At 39.4% G+C, this 24,055-nt stretch overlaps 1 protein-coding gene across 1 annotated transcript; it reads left to right on the top strand.

Moving 5' to 3' along the window:
- Positions 1 to 713: 713 nt before the first annotated feature.
- On the top strand, positions 714 to 21,428 carry CHORDC1 (cysteine and histidine rich domain containing 1). Its single transcript, XM_080377058.1, has 11 exons — positions 714 to 2,191; positions 7,644 to 7,693; positions 10,407 to 10,463; positions 10,939 to 11,099; positions 11,667 to 11,767; positions 12,736 to 12,794; positions 13,837 to 13,907; positions 14,135 to 14,240; positions 15,904 to 16,023; positions 16,683 to 16,745; positions 17,230 to 21,428. Exons 1-11 carry the CDS (start codon positions 2,128 to 2,130, stop codon positions 17,371 to 17,373), a joined length of 996 nt encoding a protein of 331 aa, XP_080233184.1. The 5' UTR covers positions 714 to 2,127; the 3' UTR covers positions 17,374 to 21,428.
- The last annotated feature ends 2,627 nt before the right edge of the window (positions 21,429 to 24,055 follow it).

Below are 24,055 nucleotides of genomic sequence, written 5' to 3'. Positions count from 1 at the left end.
ACGCAGACCTCTGCGAGATGACTATTGTGTACTGTGAATCTGTAGTGTTTCATGCAGGCAGCATATATGCGATTTCAAAAGACTCAATTACAAACCACTATTTGCTTCTGTGAAACAAAAAAAAAAAAAAAAAAAAAAAAAAAAGTCATTCCATTTAATATAATGTAGAAAGAAGACAAATGCAGCTCAGTAACCTTTGGAGAACCAATTATATGTCTGTTAATTTTAACAACAGAGTTTTCAAATTAGTTTCTTTAATAGGATAGACTATAGAATTTTGAACTATGAAACAAATGCATTCTTTATGGATTTGCTTCTCCAAGATCTAAAGGCATGTCTCCATAATTAGGTGGGGAATAGCACCACATGATACTTTTTGGGAACTATATGGACTTTAATTTTAACTTTTCTCCCCACAAGTTTTACTACTTGTGAGTGTCTGAACCAACCTCCATTACTAAGGTCATAGGAATGCTACTGTTCAATCCAGTAAATAGCATGCTAGTAAAATAACATGTTTTGAACTTCTATACAAATATTCTCAGAACCAAAATTGATGCTGCCTCTGCAGTCACTTAACTTTTTTGCATTGTAAAGCCAAAAAACGCTAGCTCCTTCTGAAATGGAAGTATGCTTGCTGACTAAGGATGAAATGCAACAGTCACAGGAATAGCACAAAGCTTATTTTATGAATCAGACTTTTATTCTTACATGGTAATTTCACTGACAGTGAATAAGGTGAATTTCATGCCCTAAGAACAATTCTTGGGCCTATGATAACAATGCAAATGCACCTACTTTAACCAATGTTTCTGTCAATCTTCTTTTATAAAACAAGATATCCAACAATCAGGAACAACTTAAATGCTTTCTATAGAAAAAGAGAAGCATAAAACATAATTATATCCTTACTTCACCCCTTTCTTTTCAAAATCACCACATGTACTTATACATTAAAATGCTCCTGGCAAATAGCAACAGAATGCTTTTTCTGCTTGAAACTAAGCAGCTTATCCTTGTGGTTTTACCACAGTCCCAAGTGGGAGCTTCAGATCAGAAGCAAGTGATGGCTCAAGCAAACGCCTGGATCTTTTATGTAAGACATACATATAACGAAGCAAGCGGAGCGCACCTCGCATAAACTTGCAAAGCTTAGGACTACTTTGGAAGCAGTCTCCTGAGGATCTTTTTTGAATCTTTAAACTCCCTTTAAAACACTTGTAGGGAATCACTTAATCTGTTCATTCCATGCACATGCGCCTCAGGATTTGTTGTATGCTTTAAAAACACCTAGGCATTTCTGTTTTTAAAGACGTGCAGTAGATGCTTAATTAGAAAGTATCAGTTTGTATCTGCCTGCGGAAACGTAGATAGCTATAATTAGTACATACATATAATACATCAAAGAAGTTGGCACACTAGAGAGGACGCATGTATTGGTCAGCTGACAGGAGCATTCCAGGTAACTTTCAGGGAACTGACAGAACATTAAAAAAAAAAGTCGTTTTCACCGGCATTTCTGATAGCTATGAAATTTCTTTTGAAATGAAGTATCCTTTCCTCCACAGGCAGGCAGGCAGGCAGGCGGCGGCCAGCCTTCCTCAGCGCCTCAGGGGCCCAACCACCGCATGGCACCGCGAGAGGGCCCCGGGAACGGGGAGCACGGCCAGAGGCGGTAACAACCATCCTCATCCTCCTCATCCTCCTCCTCTGCAGCTCAAGAGCTTCCCAGGGCCAGTTCAGCCCGGCGCCAGCCCCACCGTGGGCGGCGAGACGGCCGAGCGCCGCGGGACGCCAGTGCTCCCGCTGCCCGTGCCGCAGCCCCTGCGCCCCGCCACCCGCCGCGCCGCCCCGCGCATGCGCCCCGCGCCGCCCTGCAGCCGGCACCGGCACCGCCGCCGCTTCCTCCTCCTCCTCCTCTTGTCCGGGCAGCGCCGCCTGCGCAGCCGCGCCTGCCCGCTCTCCCCTTCCCCCGAAGCTTCGTGAAGATTCCGGAAGGGTCCGGCCGGTTCTTTCCGCTGAAGGGAGCTGCCCCGCCTCTCGGCGCTGCCCGGCTGCCGCCTCCTGCTCCGCCGGCTCCGCGCTCCGAGCGGTGGGGCAGGAAGCGCCGCCGGCCGCTCCGCCGCCATGTCGCTGCTCTGCTACAACCGGGGCTGCGGCCAGCGCTTCGACCCCGAAACCAACACGGAGGGTGAGAGCTGCGGGGAAAGGCGGCGGAGAGGGAAGAGGGGCGCGGGGTGCCTCCCAGCTTTCGGTGTGGGGGACGCGAGGGAGGGCCTCTCGGAGGGGTGCCGAGGGGTCTGCAGGGGAGGTCTGAGGGGCGATGGCAGGCGCCTGGCGTGCCCGCCGCGCTCGGTGTCCCCCCCGGTTGCCGGAGCCGCGTCGCGGTGCGGAGCTGTCACCCTGGCCTGCGGGGGGCGGCCTGTGTGTGTCCGTGTCCCCCCCGCCTTCGCCTGGCACTGCAGGGTGCTGCTCCAGGCTCGCTTGTCCCCGGGCGGACTCGTGCTCGCGTGCGGTGCTTTCTGTGGCTTTAGGGGCCGGGGCTGGCCCGCTGGGGTCAAGCGATGCTGCTGGTTGCTCCGCTGCGGGCTCCGCGGCAGCTGGACAGCGAAAGTTGCGCTGTCGATGCGGAAGCGCGGCGCGGGCCGTGGGCCTGGCCCCGAGGTCTCTGTCGTAATGATAAAACTGTCACAGCAGTATGAGGGGAAACGGGCCGGTAAGAACCTGTACGGTACTGCCCTAAGTTCCAAAGGTACAAACTGGAGGCCGTGAGCGACAGACGTTTCTCTTGAGGGCTTGTGTGGTGTTGCATACGTAGCAGTTACCAGCTACTTTGTTATTTTTGTAATGGTAGTGCGTGGACTTGGAGCAGGTACTTAAATGTATCTCGTGTCTGCTTTGCCGAGCGCTGTGAGCTCTTGTAGTGCTTCCCCTGCGTGTGCTGGCAACCCAGTAGCTGGTGAAGCATCTTTAAAGCGCTGTCATTTTAGGTTTTGTAATTCTACAGAGGCAGAAGAAGGGTGGTCTGAATTTTCAGCAGGCTTGCTCTCAACTGGTTTGTACAGTAACTGTTGGCTGCATTTCTATAACGGCCTCTTTACATTAGCATAATTTTTAGTGACCCACAAGATTAAAAGTAGGCTAACATGTTCAAGTATGTGGGTAAGAACCATGGCATAAAGTATTTTTCTGATCTAAGTATTTGCAAAGGGAGGGGCAAGCGTTTTGATTAAGGCTTGCTAATGGTAGTAACAGCAAAAGTAGGCACAGTTGTGGAATGCTTCCGTTTAGTGACCTCTTCCACACCATCCCCTTTGCCCCAACAGACAAAGCAGACAGGGGGTTTTATAGTAAAACTACTCACTGGGGCTTCATGACCTGTGCTCATTATTAAAATAACAGTTCTTTACCATCTGCTACTGTGTTTGTGATCAAGCTGTAGACCACTTGATCTGCTTGGCATGGCCCCGTGCTGTGTGGTGCATGGATCGGGGAAGACAGCTTCCTGAGGTGAAGTTTCTTTCACCGAGTGGCTGGAACACTTACTGTATTTACCGTGTCCTAGACTAAGCAGTTCTAAAGGTAAACGCGGTTATTCACAGACCAGTTCAGCAAACCAAGTTTGACATTTTCTGTGGAAGCAGAGCGATTTTAACTTGTGGCGTCCCTAAACTTCACCACGGTCTCCATGGGTTGATTACTACTTAGGCATCTAAATCCACAGTTAGCCGTATATAGCAGCCAAGTTCAAATATTTGTGTTTCAGAGCTGTGTTTGGATTTGCCTCTAAAATATTGTGGGGATTAAAGCTAGTACAGGTTTAAACACTGAAATACTTATCCTTTTAGTAAGTTCTGCATTGACATAATATAACGGTTAAGCTTAGAATAAATATTTTATTAGGAAGTTTTCTTAAATGATAATAGGTAGAAAATGAGGCCTGCTCGCCCCAAAGTAGTTTTGGATCTTTCAGTATTTTTTGTCTACATTCAGCCTGCAGTATAGATAATCCCGTAGTGGTGATTGAGGTAAGAGGCCATTAATATTATCTTAAAAATCTGATGGCTGAAATAACATATGCATGTATTTTCTGTAGAAACTCTCATTGTTTCCAAAAAATGAGCAAGTGGCAACTGGCTGACATGAAGGACTGTATGCCTCTTAAAGAGAGGCAGAAAAAACAGCCTGAGGGAAGTCATTAAAGGTATGTCTACACAGTTGTGACTGACTGCACAGTTATGAATTTATGTGGCATGCCTGACAAGGTACAAATTTCACATGCATTTTAGATATGTTAACTACTAGTTAATCCATAGTCTTAAACACTTGTACAGCATTTGGCATAGAAGGTAGAACTTAATTCAGAAGTGGTGGTAGCTTCTTAATTATCTTTATTTTAACCTCTGAATGACCATATAAACATTTCTAATCCATTTTAAGGCCAGATTAAATTTTGTCATTAAAGCAGCAGTATGAGGTAATACATGTAAACTTTGGCATAGGTTTGAAAGCAGTGCTGCTTAATGACAGTTGAAAGAAATGGTGTGCAAAACCAGACTGAAATTGTATATGTTGTATGTGTTTGTCTCTATTTCTTCACCGTACTGCAGTGGGGTTTTTTTTGGTGTGAGCTAAATTTGGCCCTTCAATGTGGTTTAATTTGGTCCATTGCCAGACCAGAAGCACATACTCTTTTGTGTTTGTTTATACCCTTTTTCCTTTAGACCAAACTTAGTGATGTTGCACCCACAGGATAAACGTGGTCACAGAGCTGATGAAAACTTACTTTATGTATTTCTGAGATGTCATGAGTGAGAGATGTAGTTGCAATAAGTGATAGCTTTGATTTTTAGAGTCTGCTGGGAGTCAGTTTTCTTTAACCTTGTCTGGTCCTATGAAGTGCACCTCTGATGCTCTTGTCTTCCCCATGGCTGTTTCTCAGGCTGAGCCTTTCTTTCCTTTTGTCATACCATGTTTGTCCAGTTTTCTATGTTTTTTTCCAACACTGTGAGAAATTCACTGGAATTAGCTTCCTAGCTTCAGCAACCACTTGAAGGCATCAGTTTCCTCAAGGTGCTGAATGAAGTTCACGAGGTTTAATGACCTCCCATTGCTTTGGAGCTGTAAATGAATAAGGAAGTATGTAGCAGTAAGGTAACAGCAGACAGCAGTGTGTGCATTGTGGGTCTGGGATTGGTTTGGGTATGAAATCAGCATTTTAAAAAAACCCAAAACCAAAGAACAAACTGGAAAATTTATGGTACTTGCATCTCAAAAAATGATCTGAAGGTGAGAGGAAAAACTGAAACACAGGAAGTTCCTTCTGAGTATGAGGAAGAACTTCCTTACCTTGAGGGTGACAGAGCCCTGGCACAGGCTGCCCAGAGACGTTATAGTCTCCTTCTCTGGAGACATGAAAAACCTGCCTGGATGTGATCCTGTGCAGCCTGCTCCGAGTGACCCTGCTTTAGCAGGGAGTTGGACTAGATGATCTCCAGAGGTCCCTTCCAACCCTGACCATTCTGTGATTCTGTGGAAATGGCATGCTTTGAAAAACCTTACATTTTTCCTGGTTATGGAAAGGTTTTAACACCAGTAGAGAGTAACTTAGATTTTTCATTATTTTTTTTTCCCCCAGTGAAAAATGTAGAGTAGCAACCAGAGTCTGGAATCAGAACTTGTGTAAATCAGAAACAGAGCATGCTTTTAACTGCTCGGGTGACTATCAGTGTATCCTAAATTCCCATTTTCTCCCCACTTAATCTGAGATAGGATACTTTTATGGATGTAAACTATATTCAGATAAGAGTTGTTGGGCTCAGTATGAGTGAAAACAACTTGGGTTTTCTACTGTCGTCTTGTATGCAGAATGGTCAGACTGCTTAGTAGGTAAGTCCCGCTGCCTCTGTTCTAGGTGTTGCAGAACTCCTTGTCTCAGCATCGTCTGTTGTGGAACACGTATGGCCCTTGTGAGTTAGCAGCAAAGTAGGCTGTCGCTTACCGCATGGTGTACCTCTTGCAGTGAGGGCTTCAGAGAGCAAGGAAAAAGGATTGGACTTGGCCAGATGGATAAATAGATGCTTGTCTGTTGTCTGACTTGAGAGCTGGAGGATAGACCCCCCTGAGTTAATTGATTGTAAGATGATTTTGGTCTCTCAACATGTTGCACTGCTTATCAGCACCTCTCTCATTTAAACAAACATGCTTGTGAGGGATTAGAAATTGTCATTTAAGTCTTCTGAATCAGAAGTAATCTTTGCTGCAAACAGGGCTTAGTTTTACTCCCAGGATGACATAGTTTCATACTTCTAGAGAAGAATAACCTCTATTTTTACTTTTACTTGATTTAGCAGTGAAGTTCTGGTCTCTATACAAAATAACCACACTTTTTAATTTTTCTTGTGAGGTTTACCAGTGTTAGGTTTTCATCGTGAAGCTGAAGGAATTGGTAGAAATTCATGGATAAGTTTGTAAGTCCTGCTGAAGAACTAATGTCCCAAAATGTGTACCTTTAGAGTTACAGTGGGAACTGATATGTCAGATTGTATTAGTGCCTTAGACTGAATATAAAATTAGAGAAAATGATGATAAGCAAGATCTGTTACAAATCTGTGTGTTTATAAAAAACAGAAACAACAAAGTTTGGGTTCTTTTTTTTTCCTATTTAATATCTGTAGTCTATTAATAAAGTTATTTATCACTTCTCTCTTTTGCTTCCTGTTATGTGCATTGTAATATTTTTCACTCTTCTTTTTATGTGGGCTTATAAAAATGGTTACTGCTCCTGTCACTTTTAATTTTGGCTGTCTCTAACACCACCAAAAAACTTGCTTTAAAGGCTAAAAGATAGCTTTTAGAGTCAGGTCATTAAAATACTATTAAAATACTATATGTCAAAGAGAAGTTACATAATCAGAGCAATTACATTACTTTTGAGGAAAAAAAATCAGTAAAAAAGTAACAGTTGCTACATAAAACTAATGTTCATAAACATCTATGAATATAAACAGTTCTGTTAACTGAAGTTGTGTTTCAGTGTAGTGTTTGTACAGGAACTATTAATAATTAATAGTATTCACATGTTTAAATTGTGTATATGGAAGACTAGCCTTTAGGTTCAAGTCCTGAAGTGAGCTAGGATACTACAAACATGGGAAAAAGAACAAGCTAATTATCATGGATAAATTAACGAACTCAAGATGTGTATTAAGAGACTTTTTTAACAGAGTGCTTCTAGATAGAAAGCTTTGATCATATGCAAATAGATGTATGTGATGCTGTAAACCAGTATTTTATGTCTGTCGGGTGGCCGTAGGGCCATCTTTTTACTTCTGCTGAATTACTGGTAAGGACTGATTATTGATGAAGGCAAGGAATGGTCCATAGAAGGTTTACTTGCTCTGTATGGAAGTGGAAGTTTGTGTTGTATAACACAGAAGAGAAAAAATCTTAATTATTTAGCTTTAATATATGCAGTCAGAAAGTTTGTTCTGTATTTTCTTTAATAATTATATGTACTTGGGGAAGTGGGACAGCACATCGCATACATGAATTGCAAGTGTGAAATTTTTGGTGAATTTGTGATCAGATGAATAAAAGATTCTTGGTATGCCGGAATATTAATTATAGTGATTTTCTTCTAGATTCATGCACTTACCATCCAGGTGTGCCAGTCTTTCATGATGCTCTAAAAGTAAGTATGCAACTATACTTTTAAGTCTTACCTTTTTTCCATATATGTAAAACAAATATGTAAAAAAAATGTAAAAAAAAAAAAAGTAAAACATTGTTTTCCTTTTTGATTCCAATCTTTCAGTGTTGTAGAAACTGATGTTCAGCCTATCATGTTTGAGCAACTCCATGAAATTTGAAAAACACACTTACTCAAACCTGAAGAAGAAATTTAAAACTGTACTCACATGGTCTAAATGTGATATAAGTCTGTATGACACATTTCATATTGCTTGACTTCAGGTGTCTCAACAGTTTAATTAGGTCCTCTGAATAGGTCTTTGGAAGCATTGAGGGTGTCATACTCTTTCAGTTAATTAACCTTCTTGGAATTCAGACCAGCTGCTTGTGGTCTTATGTGGCTAGAGCACTAGTGTGTATGTGACATTTACCTACTGTAAAAAAAAATAATTGTGTTCTGTTAATCGGCCAGATGGGAGCATTGGTTAAGATGGGACCGGTCACTCATGCCTCTGATGGAGCTGTCCAGGATTACTGGCCTGCATCTTCAGTAGTGAATTAAATATACCTGTGACTGGTCTCCAGTGCTTAGGCCAACTGCATAGCCCATATTCGTTATGTTAGACTGTTTTCCAACATGAAGATCTACTGGATGCACTCAAAGTGCCTAGAGAGAATAATTGAGACACAACTGCCAAAACAGTGCTGGAAATCATTCTAACAATTGTATGGTCAGAAATCTGGTGTTTAGGAGTGGAGCCTGGCACTGTTAATGTATTAATACAGATGTAACCTAAGTGACCTTTCTTAGGACATTAAACTGCTCTAGAACTAAGCTCTGGGGCAAGCATTTTTTCTGGGTATTTAGGAACTGCTTCTTCTGGCAGTGCATCCCATCCCTAGCCTATAATGTGGTGTCTTTTGAGCTCATGGAAGCTTGTGTGTATGTGCTGGGTATCATGTTTTCTGTGAGCTGTTCCTCATACTGCAGTATGTGATTGTGGAATCGGCCATCATGTGCCTCTGGCAAATTGGGATGGGCACCGTTAGATCAGATACGAAACAGTTACTTAAACTATTGGCAGTTTGTTTGGTACAGAATTACAGTTGTACTCTTAACAGTATGCCGTGGTTTAACCCCGGCCGGCAACCAGGCACCATGCAGCCAGTTGCTCACTCCCCCTCACTCAGGGATGGAGAGGAGAATTGGAAAAGGAATGTAAAAGTCAAGGGTTGAGATAAGAACAATTTAATAATTTAAACAGAATAAAGAGGTAAGAACAACAATAATAACAGCAATACTAACGATAATAATTAATAATAGCAAAATGGAAAGTTGGGGAAAAAGGGTAAAGCAAAAGCCGCGCACCCAAGCAAAGCAAAGCAAGGAATTCATTCCCCACTTCCCTGGGCAGGCAGGGGTTCGGCCATCCCCAGGGCAGCCGGGCTCCGTCACACGTAACGGTTACTTGGGAAGACAAACGCCATAATGCCAAATGGCCCCCCCCTTCCTTCTTCCTCCCCCAGTTTATATACTCAGCATGATGTCATATGGTATGGAATTCCTCTTTGGCTGGCTTGGGTCAGCTGTCCTGGCTGTGTCCCCTCCCAATGTTCCATGCCCCCCCAGCCCTCTCACTGGCAGGGCCCAAGGAACTGAAAAGTCATTGATTTTAGTATAAACATCACCCAGCAACAGCTAAAAACATCAGTGTGCTACCAGCATTGTTCACATATCACAGCCAAAACACAGCACTGCACTAACTACTAAGAAAATTAACTCTATTCCAGCTGAAACCAGGACACAGTACATAAAACTTCTACCTAATTATAAAGACAGAAATGATACAGTTACCTCAAAAGCTTGTGTTTACCCTCTTTCTCTTACATTAAAACAAGTACTACTTTCCCCCAAATAGAAATTTATCATAAATTTATATGAACAGTTTTCTTCCTATGGATTCTAGATAATCTTAAGTGGGCAGGGTGAGGCGTTTGTCTCCTTGGCTGTGGAAATAGTTGAGGATATTTTAGAGCCACCTACCTAAAACCCTTTGTGTTGCACTGCTTAAGCACTCCAAGCAGCGGTGCATTTGTTAGTTAAACTGTTGCCTTTAATAATATTCTTCAAATTGCAAGATACATTAATCACAGCGGCAAGATAATTTTCTCTAAAATAAGATCTCTGGTTTATATAATAAAAAGTGCTCTTGGTTCATGTAGTTGGATAGATGGCTATGCAATGCAGATAGCCAGATTTTTGGTGGGAAATAAGCAGGTGAAAGATTTGCTCAAGGAAAGGAAAAAAAAATAAATCCTCATTTTAGCAAGGGGGCCTGTACCTTCTGCCATAGGTGAGCCTAGTCTCATGTATAGGATTTGTTGGTTATGTTTAACATGTTACTTCATCAGATGAAGTAGCATTTTGTTTTGTACAGAGTTGGCATCTAACTTGCTATGGAAGCACTGCCCCGGGTTTATTGAACTTTCTGATTAAGGCAGCATGGGTGAACTAGAAATGGCAGCTGTAACAGATTTCTCTGGCTTTTAAAACCACAGATAATGATAACATTGTCCAAAGAAAGGAAGAAAATAATCTCTAGCCATGATGTGCTGCATCTTGTAAAGGAGTATAATTAGTCTTTTGCTTTTTGTAAGCTGTTGCCAAGTAAGTTAGTCATGCTTGTTTTGTTTTTATTCCAAAATGTTCATAGGGTTGGTCATGTTGTAAGAGAAGAACAACAGATTTTTCAGACTTCTTAAGCATTGTGGTATGTACTTACGATTATTTATGATTTTTGGACTTGTCAAGTGACAGTGATAAATATTGAATGGTACATGTGCTTAGATTTTTAAAATTTGCGTACTTTCATTAAAACTCTTAAATCTTGCATGCGTTATTTTTATTGTTCCAATGTTGAATTTGAGTCTCATTTTCAGGCTTGAATGATTGTAATTCATTCTATCAAAACCTATTTAGACACTTTTTAACAATGAAGGAACATCAATATTTTTTGTTACTTTGCTTGATTATGGAAAGTATGCATTTTTCTTTCACATATATCCAAATGAAGGTAATTTCCCCTTCAGTTGTAGGGTTCCTTTTGCAGCCAATGTTTGAAGTTGGCTAAATGAGAGGATGGGGCTGAAGAAATAAATTAAGAAAGCTTGTTGCAGTTCTTTCTGATTTTTAATTGTGCATACAGACTAGACTGAATGTATATAAACATATGCTTTCCACAATAGGGCTGTACAAAGGGGCTCCATAACAGTGAGAAACCTCCTGAGCCTGTTAAACCAGAAGTCAAAACTACCTCTGAACGAAAGGAGCTAGCTGAACTGAAACCCAAATTTCAAGAACACATAATTCAGGCACCAAAACCATTGGAAACGATTAAAAGGCCAAGGTACAGTATGTGAAACTAAGTTTTGCCAAATTTATAGTCAGTTGGCCAAGTTAAAGCTCATTTGGTTATTCGATGTTATATACTTCATACAGTGCAAAAATTCTCAAATTAACTTTAAAAGAGCTTGTGTTTGGTAGCAGTTACGATGTTGTCTTAAGCTTCAAAACGAGATAAAAGAAATCTGGTTAGGATGGGGTAGCACTGGATCTCTCAGCATTTAGCTTCATAGGAAAAAAAAATTGTAGTCTATGGCCTCATAGCTTAGAATGCCACTGGTACTGTTTTAAACAGTCATAAAAAGTTTTTGGGGTGCTTACCTGTAGATTCCTTAATCTCTCTGATTTATTTTTATTGTTGTAGAGTACTTAGGATTTCCTGTTGAAAGCTGTTCTAAATTTCTAGTCTGTTTTTTCATAATCAGTAAGAATTGGCATTTACAAATCTAGTTTATTTGTTGATGTAAGGGAGGTTGGAAAAGAAGACCCTTATAGCAAGATTAAAATACTGCTTTGTCTTTTGTAAATGATTTTTCATGAAGCTGACATGAATGCATGGACATTTTTTTAGCCCAGATGAGCCAATGACAAATTTGCAGCTGAAAGTGTCAGCTTCCTTGAAGCAAGCACTAGATAAACTGAAACTGTCATCAGAAAATGAAGAGAAAAAAGGTAAGGTTATAGGGAGATTAAGTACGTGTATGATGCTGATTGTCACATAAAGAAATTAAATGCTTTTTTTTTTGTTTTACTTCTGAAGTGGTTGTTTCATGTAATTATGTTCTTGTTCTTAACAACTGGGCAATCCCTTCCAGTCTAGGGAATGATAATCAAAATTTAAATGTGAATAATGTAGAGACTTGGGTATTAGGAGCAGTATGTTGCCATTAAAATTATTTGAACTGCCTGTTTCGTGAGATTTCCTGGTTAGAGTGGACATGGTGGGAACATCAGTTTCTGAATAGGTATGACTGAAAGAGTTCCCAAGAAGTGAACTCTACTCCTGTATTGTGGCCAACATGATGTCTTATAAATCCTTTCATAAAGTGGTGAAAATCCTCTGAAGACTGGTTTGTTTTCCCTCATCTGTTTTTCCTCTTTTTCTTCCCAAATTTATTTGGCATTTGGTACCAGAACTACACTGCTCCTTAGGAAACACTTTCTCATTTCAGCCTATTTTTGTGGCTATTTTATACTCTTGTCCCAAAACTTCCACTTATCTCTTCTTTCTGCTTGGCATCCGTATTCTTCTCGTGTGTATTTATAGAAGGCAATTGGAGCCTTTTACATTCTTAGTTTTACAAAACCAAACAAGATGAGTGATTGTTCTCTTCCCCTAAGATTGCAATTATCCTCTTCATCAGTCTTTTTTTTGCCCCACTTTTAAAACAATGTAAAGGTATAGAACCCAGAATTTGATGCATAGGTAATACAGCTTTTGGAATGTTTGCGTAATTTCTGTTTCTTTGTACCTTCCTGTCACTTCAGTGTCAGGCAGAAAACAGGCAGCTTAAGAAGGGTTGGTTGTTGTTTTTTTTTCTACTCTTCTCATTAGCTTGTTTTAATTCTTAATAAAAGCAAAATATTTAGTACATCATACAATTCAGTTGCTGTTTTCTATAATATGATTCTGCTTACAGAGGAAGACAGTGATGAAATCAAGATTGGGACGGCATGTAAAAATGCAGGCTGTTCAAAAGTAAGTGGTACAGTTCCACTCTTAAAGCCAGCTGCTAAACTTAAGTGCACAGTTTTGTTTTCCTTTCTTGGCTGTTTTTTCATGTGCTACAGATTGATTTGGGGAAGGCAGAGAATCCATCAGACTTAATGAATGCAGATTTGATAACGCGTTTTAGCGCGGACTGATGTGGGCTGTATTGTACTGTGCATGCAGTAGGTCTAACATTACTTTTTTTAAGCCTGTCCTGAACTTCTAATTAGTAAGCTTGCCATACCTACGATACTGCTGTGTTTCAACTTAAAATGTTAAATATAATATTGGTGAGAGGTACTTTACTGGTAATACTTCAGTTGCTTTTGATAATCTGTGTCTAGGTTGGAAGCACCTGCAGATCTTATCAATTAATGCTTCCTGCCAGAAGAATCCACGAAGAAAATGTTGTAAAACTTCTAGAACCAAAATTAGTCTTTATATTACAGTCATTTAAACCGAAATTTTTTTGCACTGACGCCCTTGTGTTGTACAGAATGGGACAGTGGAATTTAAATAGGTATTTCACTGGACATCTGACAGATTTTGCATTTTTTACTGAAACTCTGGTGGGAGGAGAACTTAACAACAGTCTTTTGTTTGTGTTAGGAAGAACTGATCTGACTTTCAGTGGCAGAGTTGCATATTTTAAATTTACTTCCTTTTGAGAATCCATGTGTTCTGTGAACACTAATTAAATTTTATTTACCTGTTAAGTAGTTGTTTTCTCAGAGTATTCTTAAAGATAGATACCTCTGAGGATTTAAAGTGACCTTTATGAGCATAGATGATGTCACCCTTGATGTATACCACTGAACTAATACAAAGTACCTTGTTCGCAGGAGTGCCAGGGAAGGTTCTGTGAATGAAAGTTGAACAGTTGCTTTGGAAAGCTAGGGCAAGCCATTAAATGTAGATTATTTACTCATAAGCTTTGTAGTACTTTGTTCAGTGTTTGTTATGGGTTTTGTTTTTTTCTTTGGTCCACATCCTGTAACAGTAATGTACTTCAAATGCTTTGTTTTACTAGACATACGAAGGACCACACAGCACAGAAGAAGTATGTATATACCATTCTGGTGTACCTATATTCCATGAAGGGTTAGTATTCAGTTAACTTTATTTTATTTTTTTTAATTAAATAGTTATTATGTGTTCCTGCTTTCTTTGTAGATGTTGCCTTGTTTTCATTGTGTATTTCTTCTTCAATCAAAAATGGCAATGCTTGAAGAGGGTATACTAAATTAACAGTAATATTGCATAAAGATTGTAAGTATTCACAGTAAATAGTGTCCTAATATTGTTTAATTACTTTGCAAACTTTCAAGGATGAAGTATTGGAGCTGTTGTAAAAGGAAAACGTCTGACTTCAATACATTTTTAGCTCAGGAAGGCTGCACAACAGGAACACACATATGGACTAAAAAAGATGCGGTAAGTAGCATTAATGGTGCATTCTGTAGCTGGCCATTCTGAATTTTGAATACTGAAATGTAGTTATTAGCTTGACAGAGTTACTACTGTAGTTGCGCTGTTACAGATCACTGCCTCTGAAATAATCTGGAGAATATTGTGCACAGCATGACAACAGAGAGATGGAGTTTGAAGTAGCCTGTGGCAGAAGTATACCTGTGATAAGAGTACAACCTTTCTTTTTAGTGATACATATAGTTATAGTAAAGTGGTTTTTGCAAATTCAGGAAAAACATAGCAATCTCTTGAGCTTTGTTAGTTAAGTCTATAGTATTCCATATATATTACTTCAAGGTTATTAGAAGTCTTTCCTCTCCCAAAGACCATGAAAAGAGCAGCCATATGTGTTCTGTAGTAAAATAAGTGTACTTCCAGTTTCATTCAGAGTAGTTGAGTTGGGAAGGCAGGGCAGGTTAGGTCAGTGAGGTTCCAGGGGTGGCAGGCAGGGTTGGAAGGTTCTCTTTCTGTCCAATTTGGATTCTGTTTACACATTGAATATTTTTATGTCCTGAATTTAACTTGAGTGTTTCAAGTTGGCTAACAAACACAGAGAGGGAATCTGTTTAGTTTGTAGGTTTTGAATTGCAGTGTTGGGAACAAACTGCAGAATTGCAAGGTGAAAAATATTTCCATTCAAGCTTTAAAAAGATTCTTAGGGAATGGTCTAGAAAGTAGTAATGGAACGGAACGCTTACTTCAAAAACATTAGCTGGTCACATGTTGTATGCAGCTGAACATGAAATCCTTGTTAGGAATATATTGTCTATTGCTGAGGGAAAATGAGTTTGATACTGCGATCATCAATAATATTAAACAGAAGAGAAAAGTCATATTATAGAAAGTGTAGTTCTGTTACCTCATTCTAAAACAATTACTTCAAGTCCTTTACTCCTTCAAGCCATAGAATTTCTGCTTGCTTTGAAGATTTATGTTTGTGTTGAAGAAGTATTTTCAAATACAGAAAGGAGAGATTTTAAAAGAAAACCAAAAAAACTACACTGAAGTTACTAGCCTACAAGAATACTCTCCTGTTGTAATGAATTTACCCAAACGTTAAGAAACTGTGTATATTAAATGTGTGTATGCCAAGATAATGAGCTTCTAGCTAGCAGGCATTTTTTGACTTTACGTTTGTGTTGTTATTTTGGGACTTTTCCACTGGTTTTTTTTTTCCTGCATCAGAGAACAGACTGTAACACTAAATCATTTTTTGTCGTAATACAATATTACTTGTCATGTTACTTGAAGTCATGGCTTTCTTTTGCTTTGTGCAGGTCCTTTCTACAACCTGCTGGATAACTGTAGTCTTGGAAGGGAAGTTAATGCAAAAAGTAACATATTTTTTGTGGGTGGGTGGGTTTTGGTGGCTTTTTTTGGTTTGGGGTGGGCTCCCCCCACCCCCCAACATAATCAACATAATGTCCCGATTTCTTATTGAAGTCTCTGTTAGAAGCATTGGGTTTTTTGTCAGGGACCAATAGCTGAAATATTTAGTAAAAAGAGATGTAAGTGGAGTCTTGCGATCTCCTGTGAACATGAAACACAGGCCTTTATTAGCTATGCTTATTGGTTCATTCTCCTGAAGGCAATTTTAAGTCTTTTCTGTACCATTTTTCTTATGTAGGGTAAGAAAGTAGTTCCATGCAGGCATGATTGGCACCAGACTGGAGGAGAAGTGACTATTTCTGTATATGCTAAAAATTCTGTTCCTGACCTGAGCTATGTAGAAGCAAATAGCACAATGGTGAGTATCTACCTTAAGATTCTTTTTTTTAATTCTTATAGCACCTTGAAGTCAGGAAAATCTGGCTTCTACTTTCTTTACAAGGCAGAGTTAGCATAAGAATCTCTTTTGAGTAACAGCTTTTTCTTGGCATTTGTGTTTGTTCAAGCATGTATAGTTTTTTCTTTCCCTTCTGTTTGGACATCTGTGCTTTAATATTCCATTTTTAAAAGCTGCAATATAATATGTAAAATAATATCTTTAATTTGACTTTTGAAATTAAAACCCAAGTGTGATGGATTTGCATCACCATATGTGTAAATAAGTATAGATTCATAACTTAATTGTATTTGGCTTAATGTAATTTAATATGGTTCTTCATGGTATGCAGTTTCACAGCTTCTAATATTAAAAAAAGTGTTGCAATGCTTCTCTGATTTCTTAATTACGCATTTAGAGAATATGATACAGCTTCCAGGATGTGTACATGGCCACTATTGACTATGATACTATATGAGAATCTGTTAGAATAGTTTTTCACTCCTATGCCTAAGAGACAATTTGATCTCTTTGCTCATTGCAGGTTCTAAGTCTTAGCATGGTATATTTTGCTTTAAAATACTTGAGGTGTCAAATGTTTTATTAGCCTGACAAAATTTTCTGTTGTTTTTCCTGTGAAGTTAAATATCCATATTGTATTTGAAGGAGAAAAGGAATTTCATCGCAGTGTGAAACTATGGGGAGTAAGTATAAGAATAATTTTTCTGCTCTTAAAAGAAACAAAACACAAACCCTCAGCTACTTCTCTTTCAATGTAGTTTGGTTTTCCTCATTATTCTGTTTTTTGAAAGAAATTTGCTTGCATGTCATTGAGTAATAACACTTAAATCTGAATCTAATACCCCAAATGATCAGGTTGATGCTACTTTGAGCAGCATGAGCGTGTGACTTCCTGAGGTCCTTTTTGATCCCAACAGCATGATAGTGGTGTTGCAGAAAACCCTTGACACTATATAGTTGCATGCTTATGTACGTGTTAGACCAATGTATAGGTTACACATGCTCATAGCTTGGGAATGGGAGAGGGGTGACTTTTCTAGGTAACAGGGGAAGCTCCATCTACCTAAACGTCTACTGAAATTTAGTGATAAGGTACTCTAATTTAATTCCCAAATATCTAGCAGTCTGTTTCTTAAATTGAAGTGGGAAATCTCTTTTTTGTTACAGGTAATCGACGTAAAGAGGAGTTACGTGAACATGACGGCTACAAAGATTGAGCTTACTATGAGAAAAGCAGAGCCCCTATTATGGGCAAGTCTTGAATTACCAGTATCCAGCACACAACAGAAAAAAGAGAATGCAGATCAATAGCGATTCCAAGAGACAAGTTCTTTCCCATTATGAAGTGGTGACTTGCTACTGTAATCAAATATTTAACTTTTATATAGATTCCCTTTTTTTTTTTTTTGTTAATGCTAGATCATATGCTCCATTCTACAAAGAAATTTGACGCACAGTAAGCGGGGGTGTAATCTTGAAGGGCAATAGCTATTTCTGCTCTTGCTCCCATGAGTGTATTTCTGCTAGTTGCAGTGTCTCCATGGGAATTTAGGGTAGAAGAACTATTGCCCTTGGCTTACAACCTTACCTACCACGCAATGACTGTCCAAACAGACGTGTTCTCAGTCAACGGTCTGTGTTAATTTTTCAAGTGTTCAGTTTAGGCTGGACTAAAACGTAGGTGTTTTTTTCTACTGGCTAGCACATGTTAAATTCAGCACTGTTCATTATGAAGTATACAGTAATACAGACACCAAAATCTGAGTTTATGAAGTGATTAGCATGCAATTCTACATCTAGAATAAAAAGGTACATAAACATAAATATGAAAGGACACTTGTAGACTTGCATTTTTGTCTTCTGAAAGTAAGGTTTGTTTCAATACCTGTTGGCTGTGGAGGGATGGAATAAGTGATATTTTGCTAAGGATTTCAGTACTTGCTGGTTGGTAACAAGGGATTTATGGGTTTTTATATTCCTGTACCTTCGGTTATTTGAATTGTTAAACATAAAAGTGAATGGACAGTGATATGGCCGAATAACTTGGAATCTCAGCAGTGGAGAATATACAAACAGCAGACTAATGTAAAATTACCAAGGTGCTGTATATATTTGACAGTCTTTAGAATGTATATTCTGTCCTATTTTACAACATTTAAAATTATGTGTCTCTTTTTTTTTAAAGTTGGTGGATGTGTGTAGTAGGAGAAGCCAGTGCACACTGTAGGTGTCTCAGGAAAATTATTTCCATGTGAATATGCATAGCTCTTGTTTCTGAGGGTGGTTATCTAAGAACTAAATTTATCTACAGGACAAATCTTAGAAACAAAAAGCTTTAAAACATCTCAAATTTTAATTGTACCTTTGAATTAAAATATTTTTAAAAATACTATGTCTTTTGAAGAGATGAAGCAATTAATTAGAAATCAAGACCTTACTTTTGTTTTCAGTTCTCCATCAGTGAAGATTGGTGGCTGAAAACAGGATAGTTTTAAAGATGAGACTTTCATCCAAACAGCAACACATGCAGTAATGTTGCTTTCTCTTTCTGCTTGAAGTAGTTTCTTAGTTTTGAGTTGCAGCTGAAAGGAAAACAGTTTTTGCATACAAGGCACGCAGAGTGTACATGGTTATTTGTTGTGCCAAAACTTTTATGTGTAAACAAGCAGTCCTTTGGACTGTTGAAATGTGGATGCTCATCTACTTACCTTGGTAGACCTGGAATGATGCCAAGAGAAACACAGAACCTAGTAAAGGCATTCTGAAGTTAAAAGATGGATTTCTAAGAATCTTACTGTTTTTCAGCAGGTGTAATTTCACTTGAGCTGAGAGTTCTGTCTTTAGCAGTACTTGAAATCCTACTTCATGCTTAAAGTAGTTGGAAATACATTACCAAAGAAACCCATCCGCAGACATCTAGAAAGTAATACCAGTGCTGTATTTACAGAACGTTCTTTGGTGCTTCTTTACCATCATTTCAAGATCCTGTTTCCTCATTGACTTGGAAGGAGTGTGGTTGCTTACTCCATTGGGCCTCTATTAAAAATTCCAGCTTTAATTTCTGCCTGAAAGATTCTGTTAGTCTCTAATAATGCCACCTTTTTTTTTTCTTTTTTTTTTTTCCTAAATAAATTTGAAAATTTCAGGTGCTGTGAAGTGATGGGGTACAAGCTTACAAAAATGTATGCCTGCAAATCATCCTCTAAAAATGGAACAGATGTTCCCTGATGTGTTCTGAACCACCCAGTGGAGCTTCTATTAGTGTAATACCAAGAAGAATTACTTTAGTGGGTAAAAAATTCTAGATAGCTGTAGTTACTAGCATGCCATCTGTGGGTTTGTATGCAGAACTCTGATCTTGGACAGCAAAATGAGCAGCATTTAAACGCCAGGATAAAGTTCTTATTTAACAAGCCAGTTCAAACATGTCTATCCATATGGATTTAAAATACCCTAAATAGCTTTTCCATGTTTTTAACATATTTTCAATTTATTTGCATCCTCACATGCACTGAGTTTACATCACATAAAATCAGTTTTAAAGAACTACAAGAGAAATGGAGTTTCCTGGGGAAAGCAGAATTTTGAGTTTTAAGGAAGTCATATTCTCCTTTAGTATACTTGACACTAAACGGAGGGAAATGTGGATGATGGCACCTTCTGCTGTTAATGCTGCAGGGTTTGAGACCCTGTAAGTGTTACACACTTTCAAACTACTTTCTGCTGGTAACTGAGTCAACTTGGCTGAAGTAGAAAAAGCTCCTGTAAATGTGGTCCTCAGTTTTGCTTTTGCTTCATTCCTCCTACTTTTTTTCTGTTGTTTACTTAAGCACAAAATTAAAGATACTTCAGGCGTTCCATAATAACTTACCCCATCAGTGTCTATAAAACCATTTTTAAAATTCACCTGTTCAAAAGAAGTAAGCAAACAAACAAAAAAAAAAAGCCCAGGTTTGATCAGGCAAGGAGGTATAGTTTTTACAAAGAATAGCCTACTTTTCTGTGGCCTGTGATGTTTTTCAAAATAAAAGGATAAACTTTCAGATGGTGTAGGCTGCTGTAAGTCTCTTGTTTAACTACATTAATTCTTAGCAGCTTTTTATAACCATATGTCTGCATCCATCATCAAGCTGCAAAAGCTGTGTCGCTTACTGCATCGGAGTGTTTGCAGCAGTTGCTCAGAACAGGCTTCAGCACACCGGGGTTTGATCCTGGCATTTTATGAAATGACATTTTGACATGGACCGTGGTAGCTGACACTTCGATGGAATATTGGCCATAACATTTACTAGTAAATGTGGGCAGAAGGTGAAACTAGCTGTAGTGTACCAAGCCAGTCACAATACTTTCTCAACAGCAAGATTTGAAAACTAAGTAAAGTGATTTTTGATTGCACAGGCTTTCACCTGTCTAATAATAGTGAAACTAAATTGCAAACAAGTACATACCGGTACACTTGCTGTTAAATTTACCCATGTTTCGTGTTTTCAGAAGTTGTGCTGTATTTACCAAGTTGGTTAACTTGATACAGTCTAGCTATATTTTTATAATTAACGAGTCTCTAAAAGCTGTAGTGTTATTTTGGTATGGGTTTACATGTGACACATGCAGACAGCGTATTATGTGTCTCAGAACTGACTGTCCAGCTGCGTGTGGAACTTTTCCTTCACAATCTGTTTTTCATATGAAAAGTTGCATGGTTATGCAAGTTTGTGACAGAAATCTTAATCTTTTCCCTCATGTATAAGCCCGTGTTCCTACCTAGCATTGCATATTATACCTGTAGCAACATTTCTTGGAGGAGTTGGAATTTATTTTTAATGTTAATGTACTGTTAAGCACTGGGCTTGTTTAGCTACTGTGATTCTTACAGGGCACCGATGTAACTTAACAAAAAAAATCTTCCATGCAATGAACTTCTGGAACATGTATGTTATCAAGTCACCATTTCAGTACTTTAGAGATTAGTTCTACTGGGAATTTTGCCTTGAAGAAAAAATCTACTTATTCTACGCAACGATGCATTTTTTGCTTGCATTCTTTAAACATGGCGTGAGTATTGGTTAAATGCTGTACCTGTTAATCACTGGTCCTTCCCAACTGCTACTAAATTTCTTTTATCTCTGTTCAGGAACAAGATCCTTTTTAATGCAATGAGTTACGTGTTTGGAACGCTGGGTTTAAGGCAGTAATAATTTTGCCATTATAAGAGTCTTGAACTGCAGTTGAAGAGGGGAGATGTCTTTTTGCATGGTTTGGTTCTGCGCGTTCATAAAACTTATATGCGGAAATTAATCTCATGTCTCCACGCTCTAGGGTTTTTTTCTAAATGTATTCAATAAAATTCTTCGTACATGCTGGTTGCATTTGGTGGAGTTTTTTACTTCTCTTGTTATGGGAGAGAACTTCCCTTTGGATGTGCAACACGGTTGTGAAAATCACAGACTGGTTTGGGTTGGAGGGGATGTTAATGATCACGTAGTCCCAAGCTCCTGCCATGGGCAGGGACCTTCCACCGGCCCAGGCTGCTCCCAGCCCCGTCCAGCCTGGCCTTGAGCCCTGCCAGGGATGGGGCACCCACAGCTGCTCTGGGCAGCCTGGGCCAGTGTCTCACAGTGAAGAATTTACTTAATATCTGATGTAAATCTACCCTATTTTAGCTTAAAACCATTACCCTTCATCCTGGCACAACAGGCTCTACTAAGAACTCTGTCCCCGTCATTCTTATAAGTCCCCTTAAAGGGCTGGCAGCTGCTCTAAGGTCTCTCTGGAGCCTTCTCCAGGCTGAACAACCCCGACTGTCCTTATAGCAGAGGGGCTCCAGCCTCTGATGATCTTTGTGGCCTCCTCTGGGCTTGCTCCAACGGGTCCGTGCCCTTCACACGTTGGGGTCGCAGAGCCAGATGCAGCACCGCAGGGGGTCTCGCCAGAGCGGAGCAGAGGGGCAGAATTGCCTCCCCCCACCTGCCGGCCCAGCACAGGCTATGGCTGGCTTTCGAGGCTGCAAGTGCACTTCCAAATGCGACGTAAGTGGGCATCTTCCGCGGGGCAGCCTGTGTATGAGGGAAACTGTGGCCAAGCAGGTTTTTTCCCCACCCTTTGCCTGTTGCTGGCAGACCCGGCAGCCCAGTCACGGTACATCAGTGTTGCAGCAATTGGGGTAAGTGTGGCTGCTTAGCTGGCGCCTGGCTCGTTCACCGAAATCGTTCTGCCCGAGAATTTTGACCTGTCACAAACTTACTGGAACAGCAGTAATGCCAAATACAATGTTTAGGCTGTTCCTAAGATTTAAGATTCCTCTGCTGCTTTTTTCCTATTTTCTTGGTAAAAAGGCAAAAGATACCTGTCAAAACCTCTGGCCTCCCACAACAGAAAGAAAACGGATTCACTTCTTGGGGCCTGATATTTTCCACAGTAATATAAAGCTTGGGTAGGTGTTTTAACCAAATATAACCAAAGCACTGTAACAAGCATTATAAACTAATCCACAGTTACTGTGCCAAATGACTGTTGGTCAAGCAAATCCAGCTTCTCCGAGTTTGCAAAACGAAGGGCGGGTGTTGGGGTTGGGGTGTTAGCAGCAGGGAGGACGGATGGGCAAGGAGCGCGGTTCTTAAGATTGCTCTGTCGGCAGCACAGATTTCAACCTGTGTTCGTAAAGTCAACCTTTTTCTGTTCAACTGCTGAACATTTTGTTTTCCTGACACAGCGTCGGTGTGACCAGGAGCGAAGAACTGTGTGCGACCGCTGTCATCTGTGCATTTGCAGTCAGTCCTGTGAACCTGAAAGGAAAGGGGCTGTAGGAACACCAGGAATCTGGGTGTACGAGAAGGGCATTAACGTCTTTTTATTTAGCTTCATTGATCAACCTATATGATGACTAATTCTGACCATCCAGAAAGTACAGGGTTTTTTGCAGCCAGTGTGCTTCTGTGTGAGCATCCTCCTGAATAAAATATTTTTGTTACCTACTGGAAACAAGTATTTGAAAACTTTGTTTGTTTTTAAATATTAATAAAAGCTGTGTTGCAACAGAAATAATTCAAAGCCAGCTAGAAGCAGAGCTGTTACCTTACAACAATCTGTGAAATATTTTTAGTTCAAAAACCTTGTTCTCTGAAATATGTTTTAAATTTATGAGAACTTTTGATACTGCAATATTACTGCTGAAATCAATGCTTGGGAGAAAACTAACCTAATGAGCTTCTAGCCTAACATGCTTAACCTATTTTGTTCTTCCTTTATTGAAAATCAGGCTCATGCATAAGAGACAGAGTTGACACTGTGCTGTTCTAGTCCCCAGGGGACTTAATTTATTTTTTTTTAAGGGCATGCCTTGTAATCAGGTTACGTTGTTGTATACATAAACATTAACCTGAACTTTAAATGTTTTGCCTTCATCTGTGAAAGCAGTTAACATTTGGAGCACCTACTCATGAGCAAAGCCTACAACAAAACTGTTCAGTTCAGACTTATTCTTTAATTGTATCTCTGCAAATCAGAAGCCTGTTGGCACTCCTGTTAGAAAATTTTTGTATTTCAATGGATTTATAACATAAACGGAGTGCTTAATCTTTCCAAGAGCAGCTAACAGCTGTAAAGAAGATAAAGCTGGTAAAATGGAGTGGAGGATATTAAAGTGTAGTTGAAAATAAATTTTTAAGGGAAAGGTTTTCATATGTTTATATAAAAATGAAATAGTTCATAAAGAACATGCTAAGATGGAAGGTTCATACAAAGAAATTACTCCAACTGTGAATCAGCCAAAGCACTGAAAGTTTACAAATCCCAGTATTTTATAATTTTTTTCCCATATCTTTATAAAGGTTCACCTTGTTGCTGTGTGCTATGTGAACACAGTGGCATTGTTATTTCTTCTCAAGAATATTTTACTTTAGAACACAGGCAATGAAGCTTATTCCATTTATTATTGAGCCGTTATATTGATGCGTGTCCTGGTTTCTGCTGGGACACAGTTAATTTTCTTCTTAGG

Source organism: Falco punctatus, assembly GCF_963210335.1.
Source record: "Falco punctatus genome assembly, chromosome: 2".
Classification (NCBI taxonomy): Eukaryota; Metazoa; Chordata; class Aves; order Falconiformes; family Falconidae; genus Falco; species Falco punctatus.
The sequence above is the reverse complement of the archived record's forward strand: the minus strand, read 5'-3'. Positions and strand labels throughout refer to the sequence as shown.

What these genes read in the sequence shown, in the direction of transcription:
- CHORDC1 (XM_080377058.1), top strand. Translation starts at nt 2,128, where the DNA reads ATGTCGCTGCTCTGCTACAACCGGGGCTGCGGCCAGCGCTTCGACCCC. An exon ending in TAGAAGCAAATAGCACAATG is followed by an intron (nt 16,024 to 16,682) that starts GTGAGTATCTAC and finishes TTTCCTGTGAAG; the next exon opens with TTAAATATCCATATTGTATT. An exon ending in GCAGTGTGAAACTATGGGGA is followed by an intron (nt 16,746 to 17,229) that starts GTAAGTATAAGA and finishes TTTTTGTTACAG; the next exon opens with GTAATCGACGTAAAGAGGAG.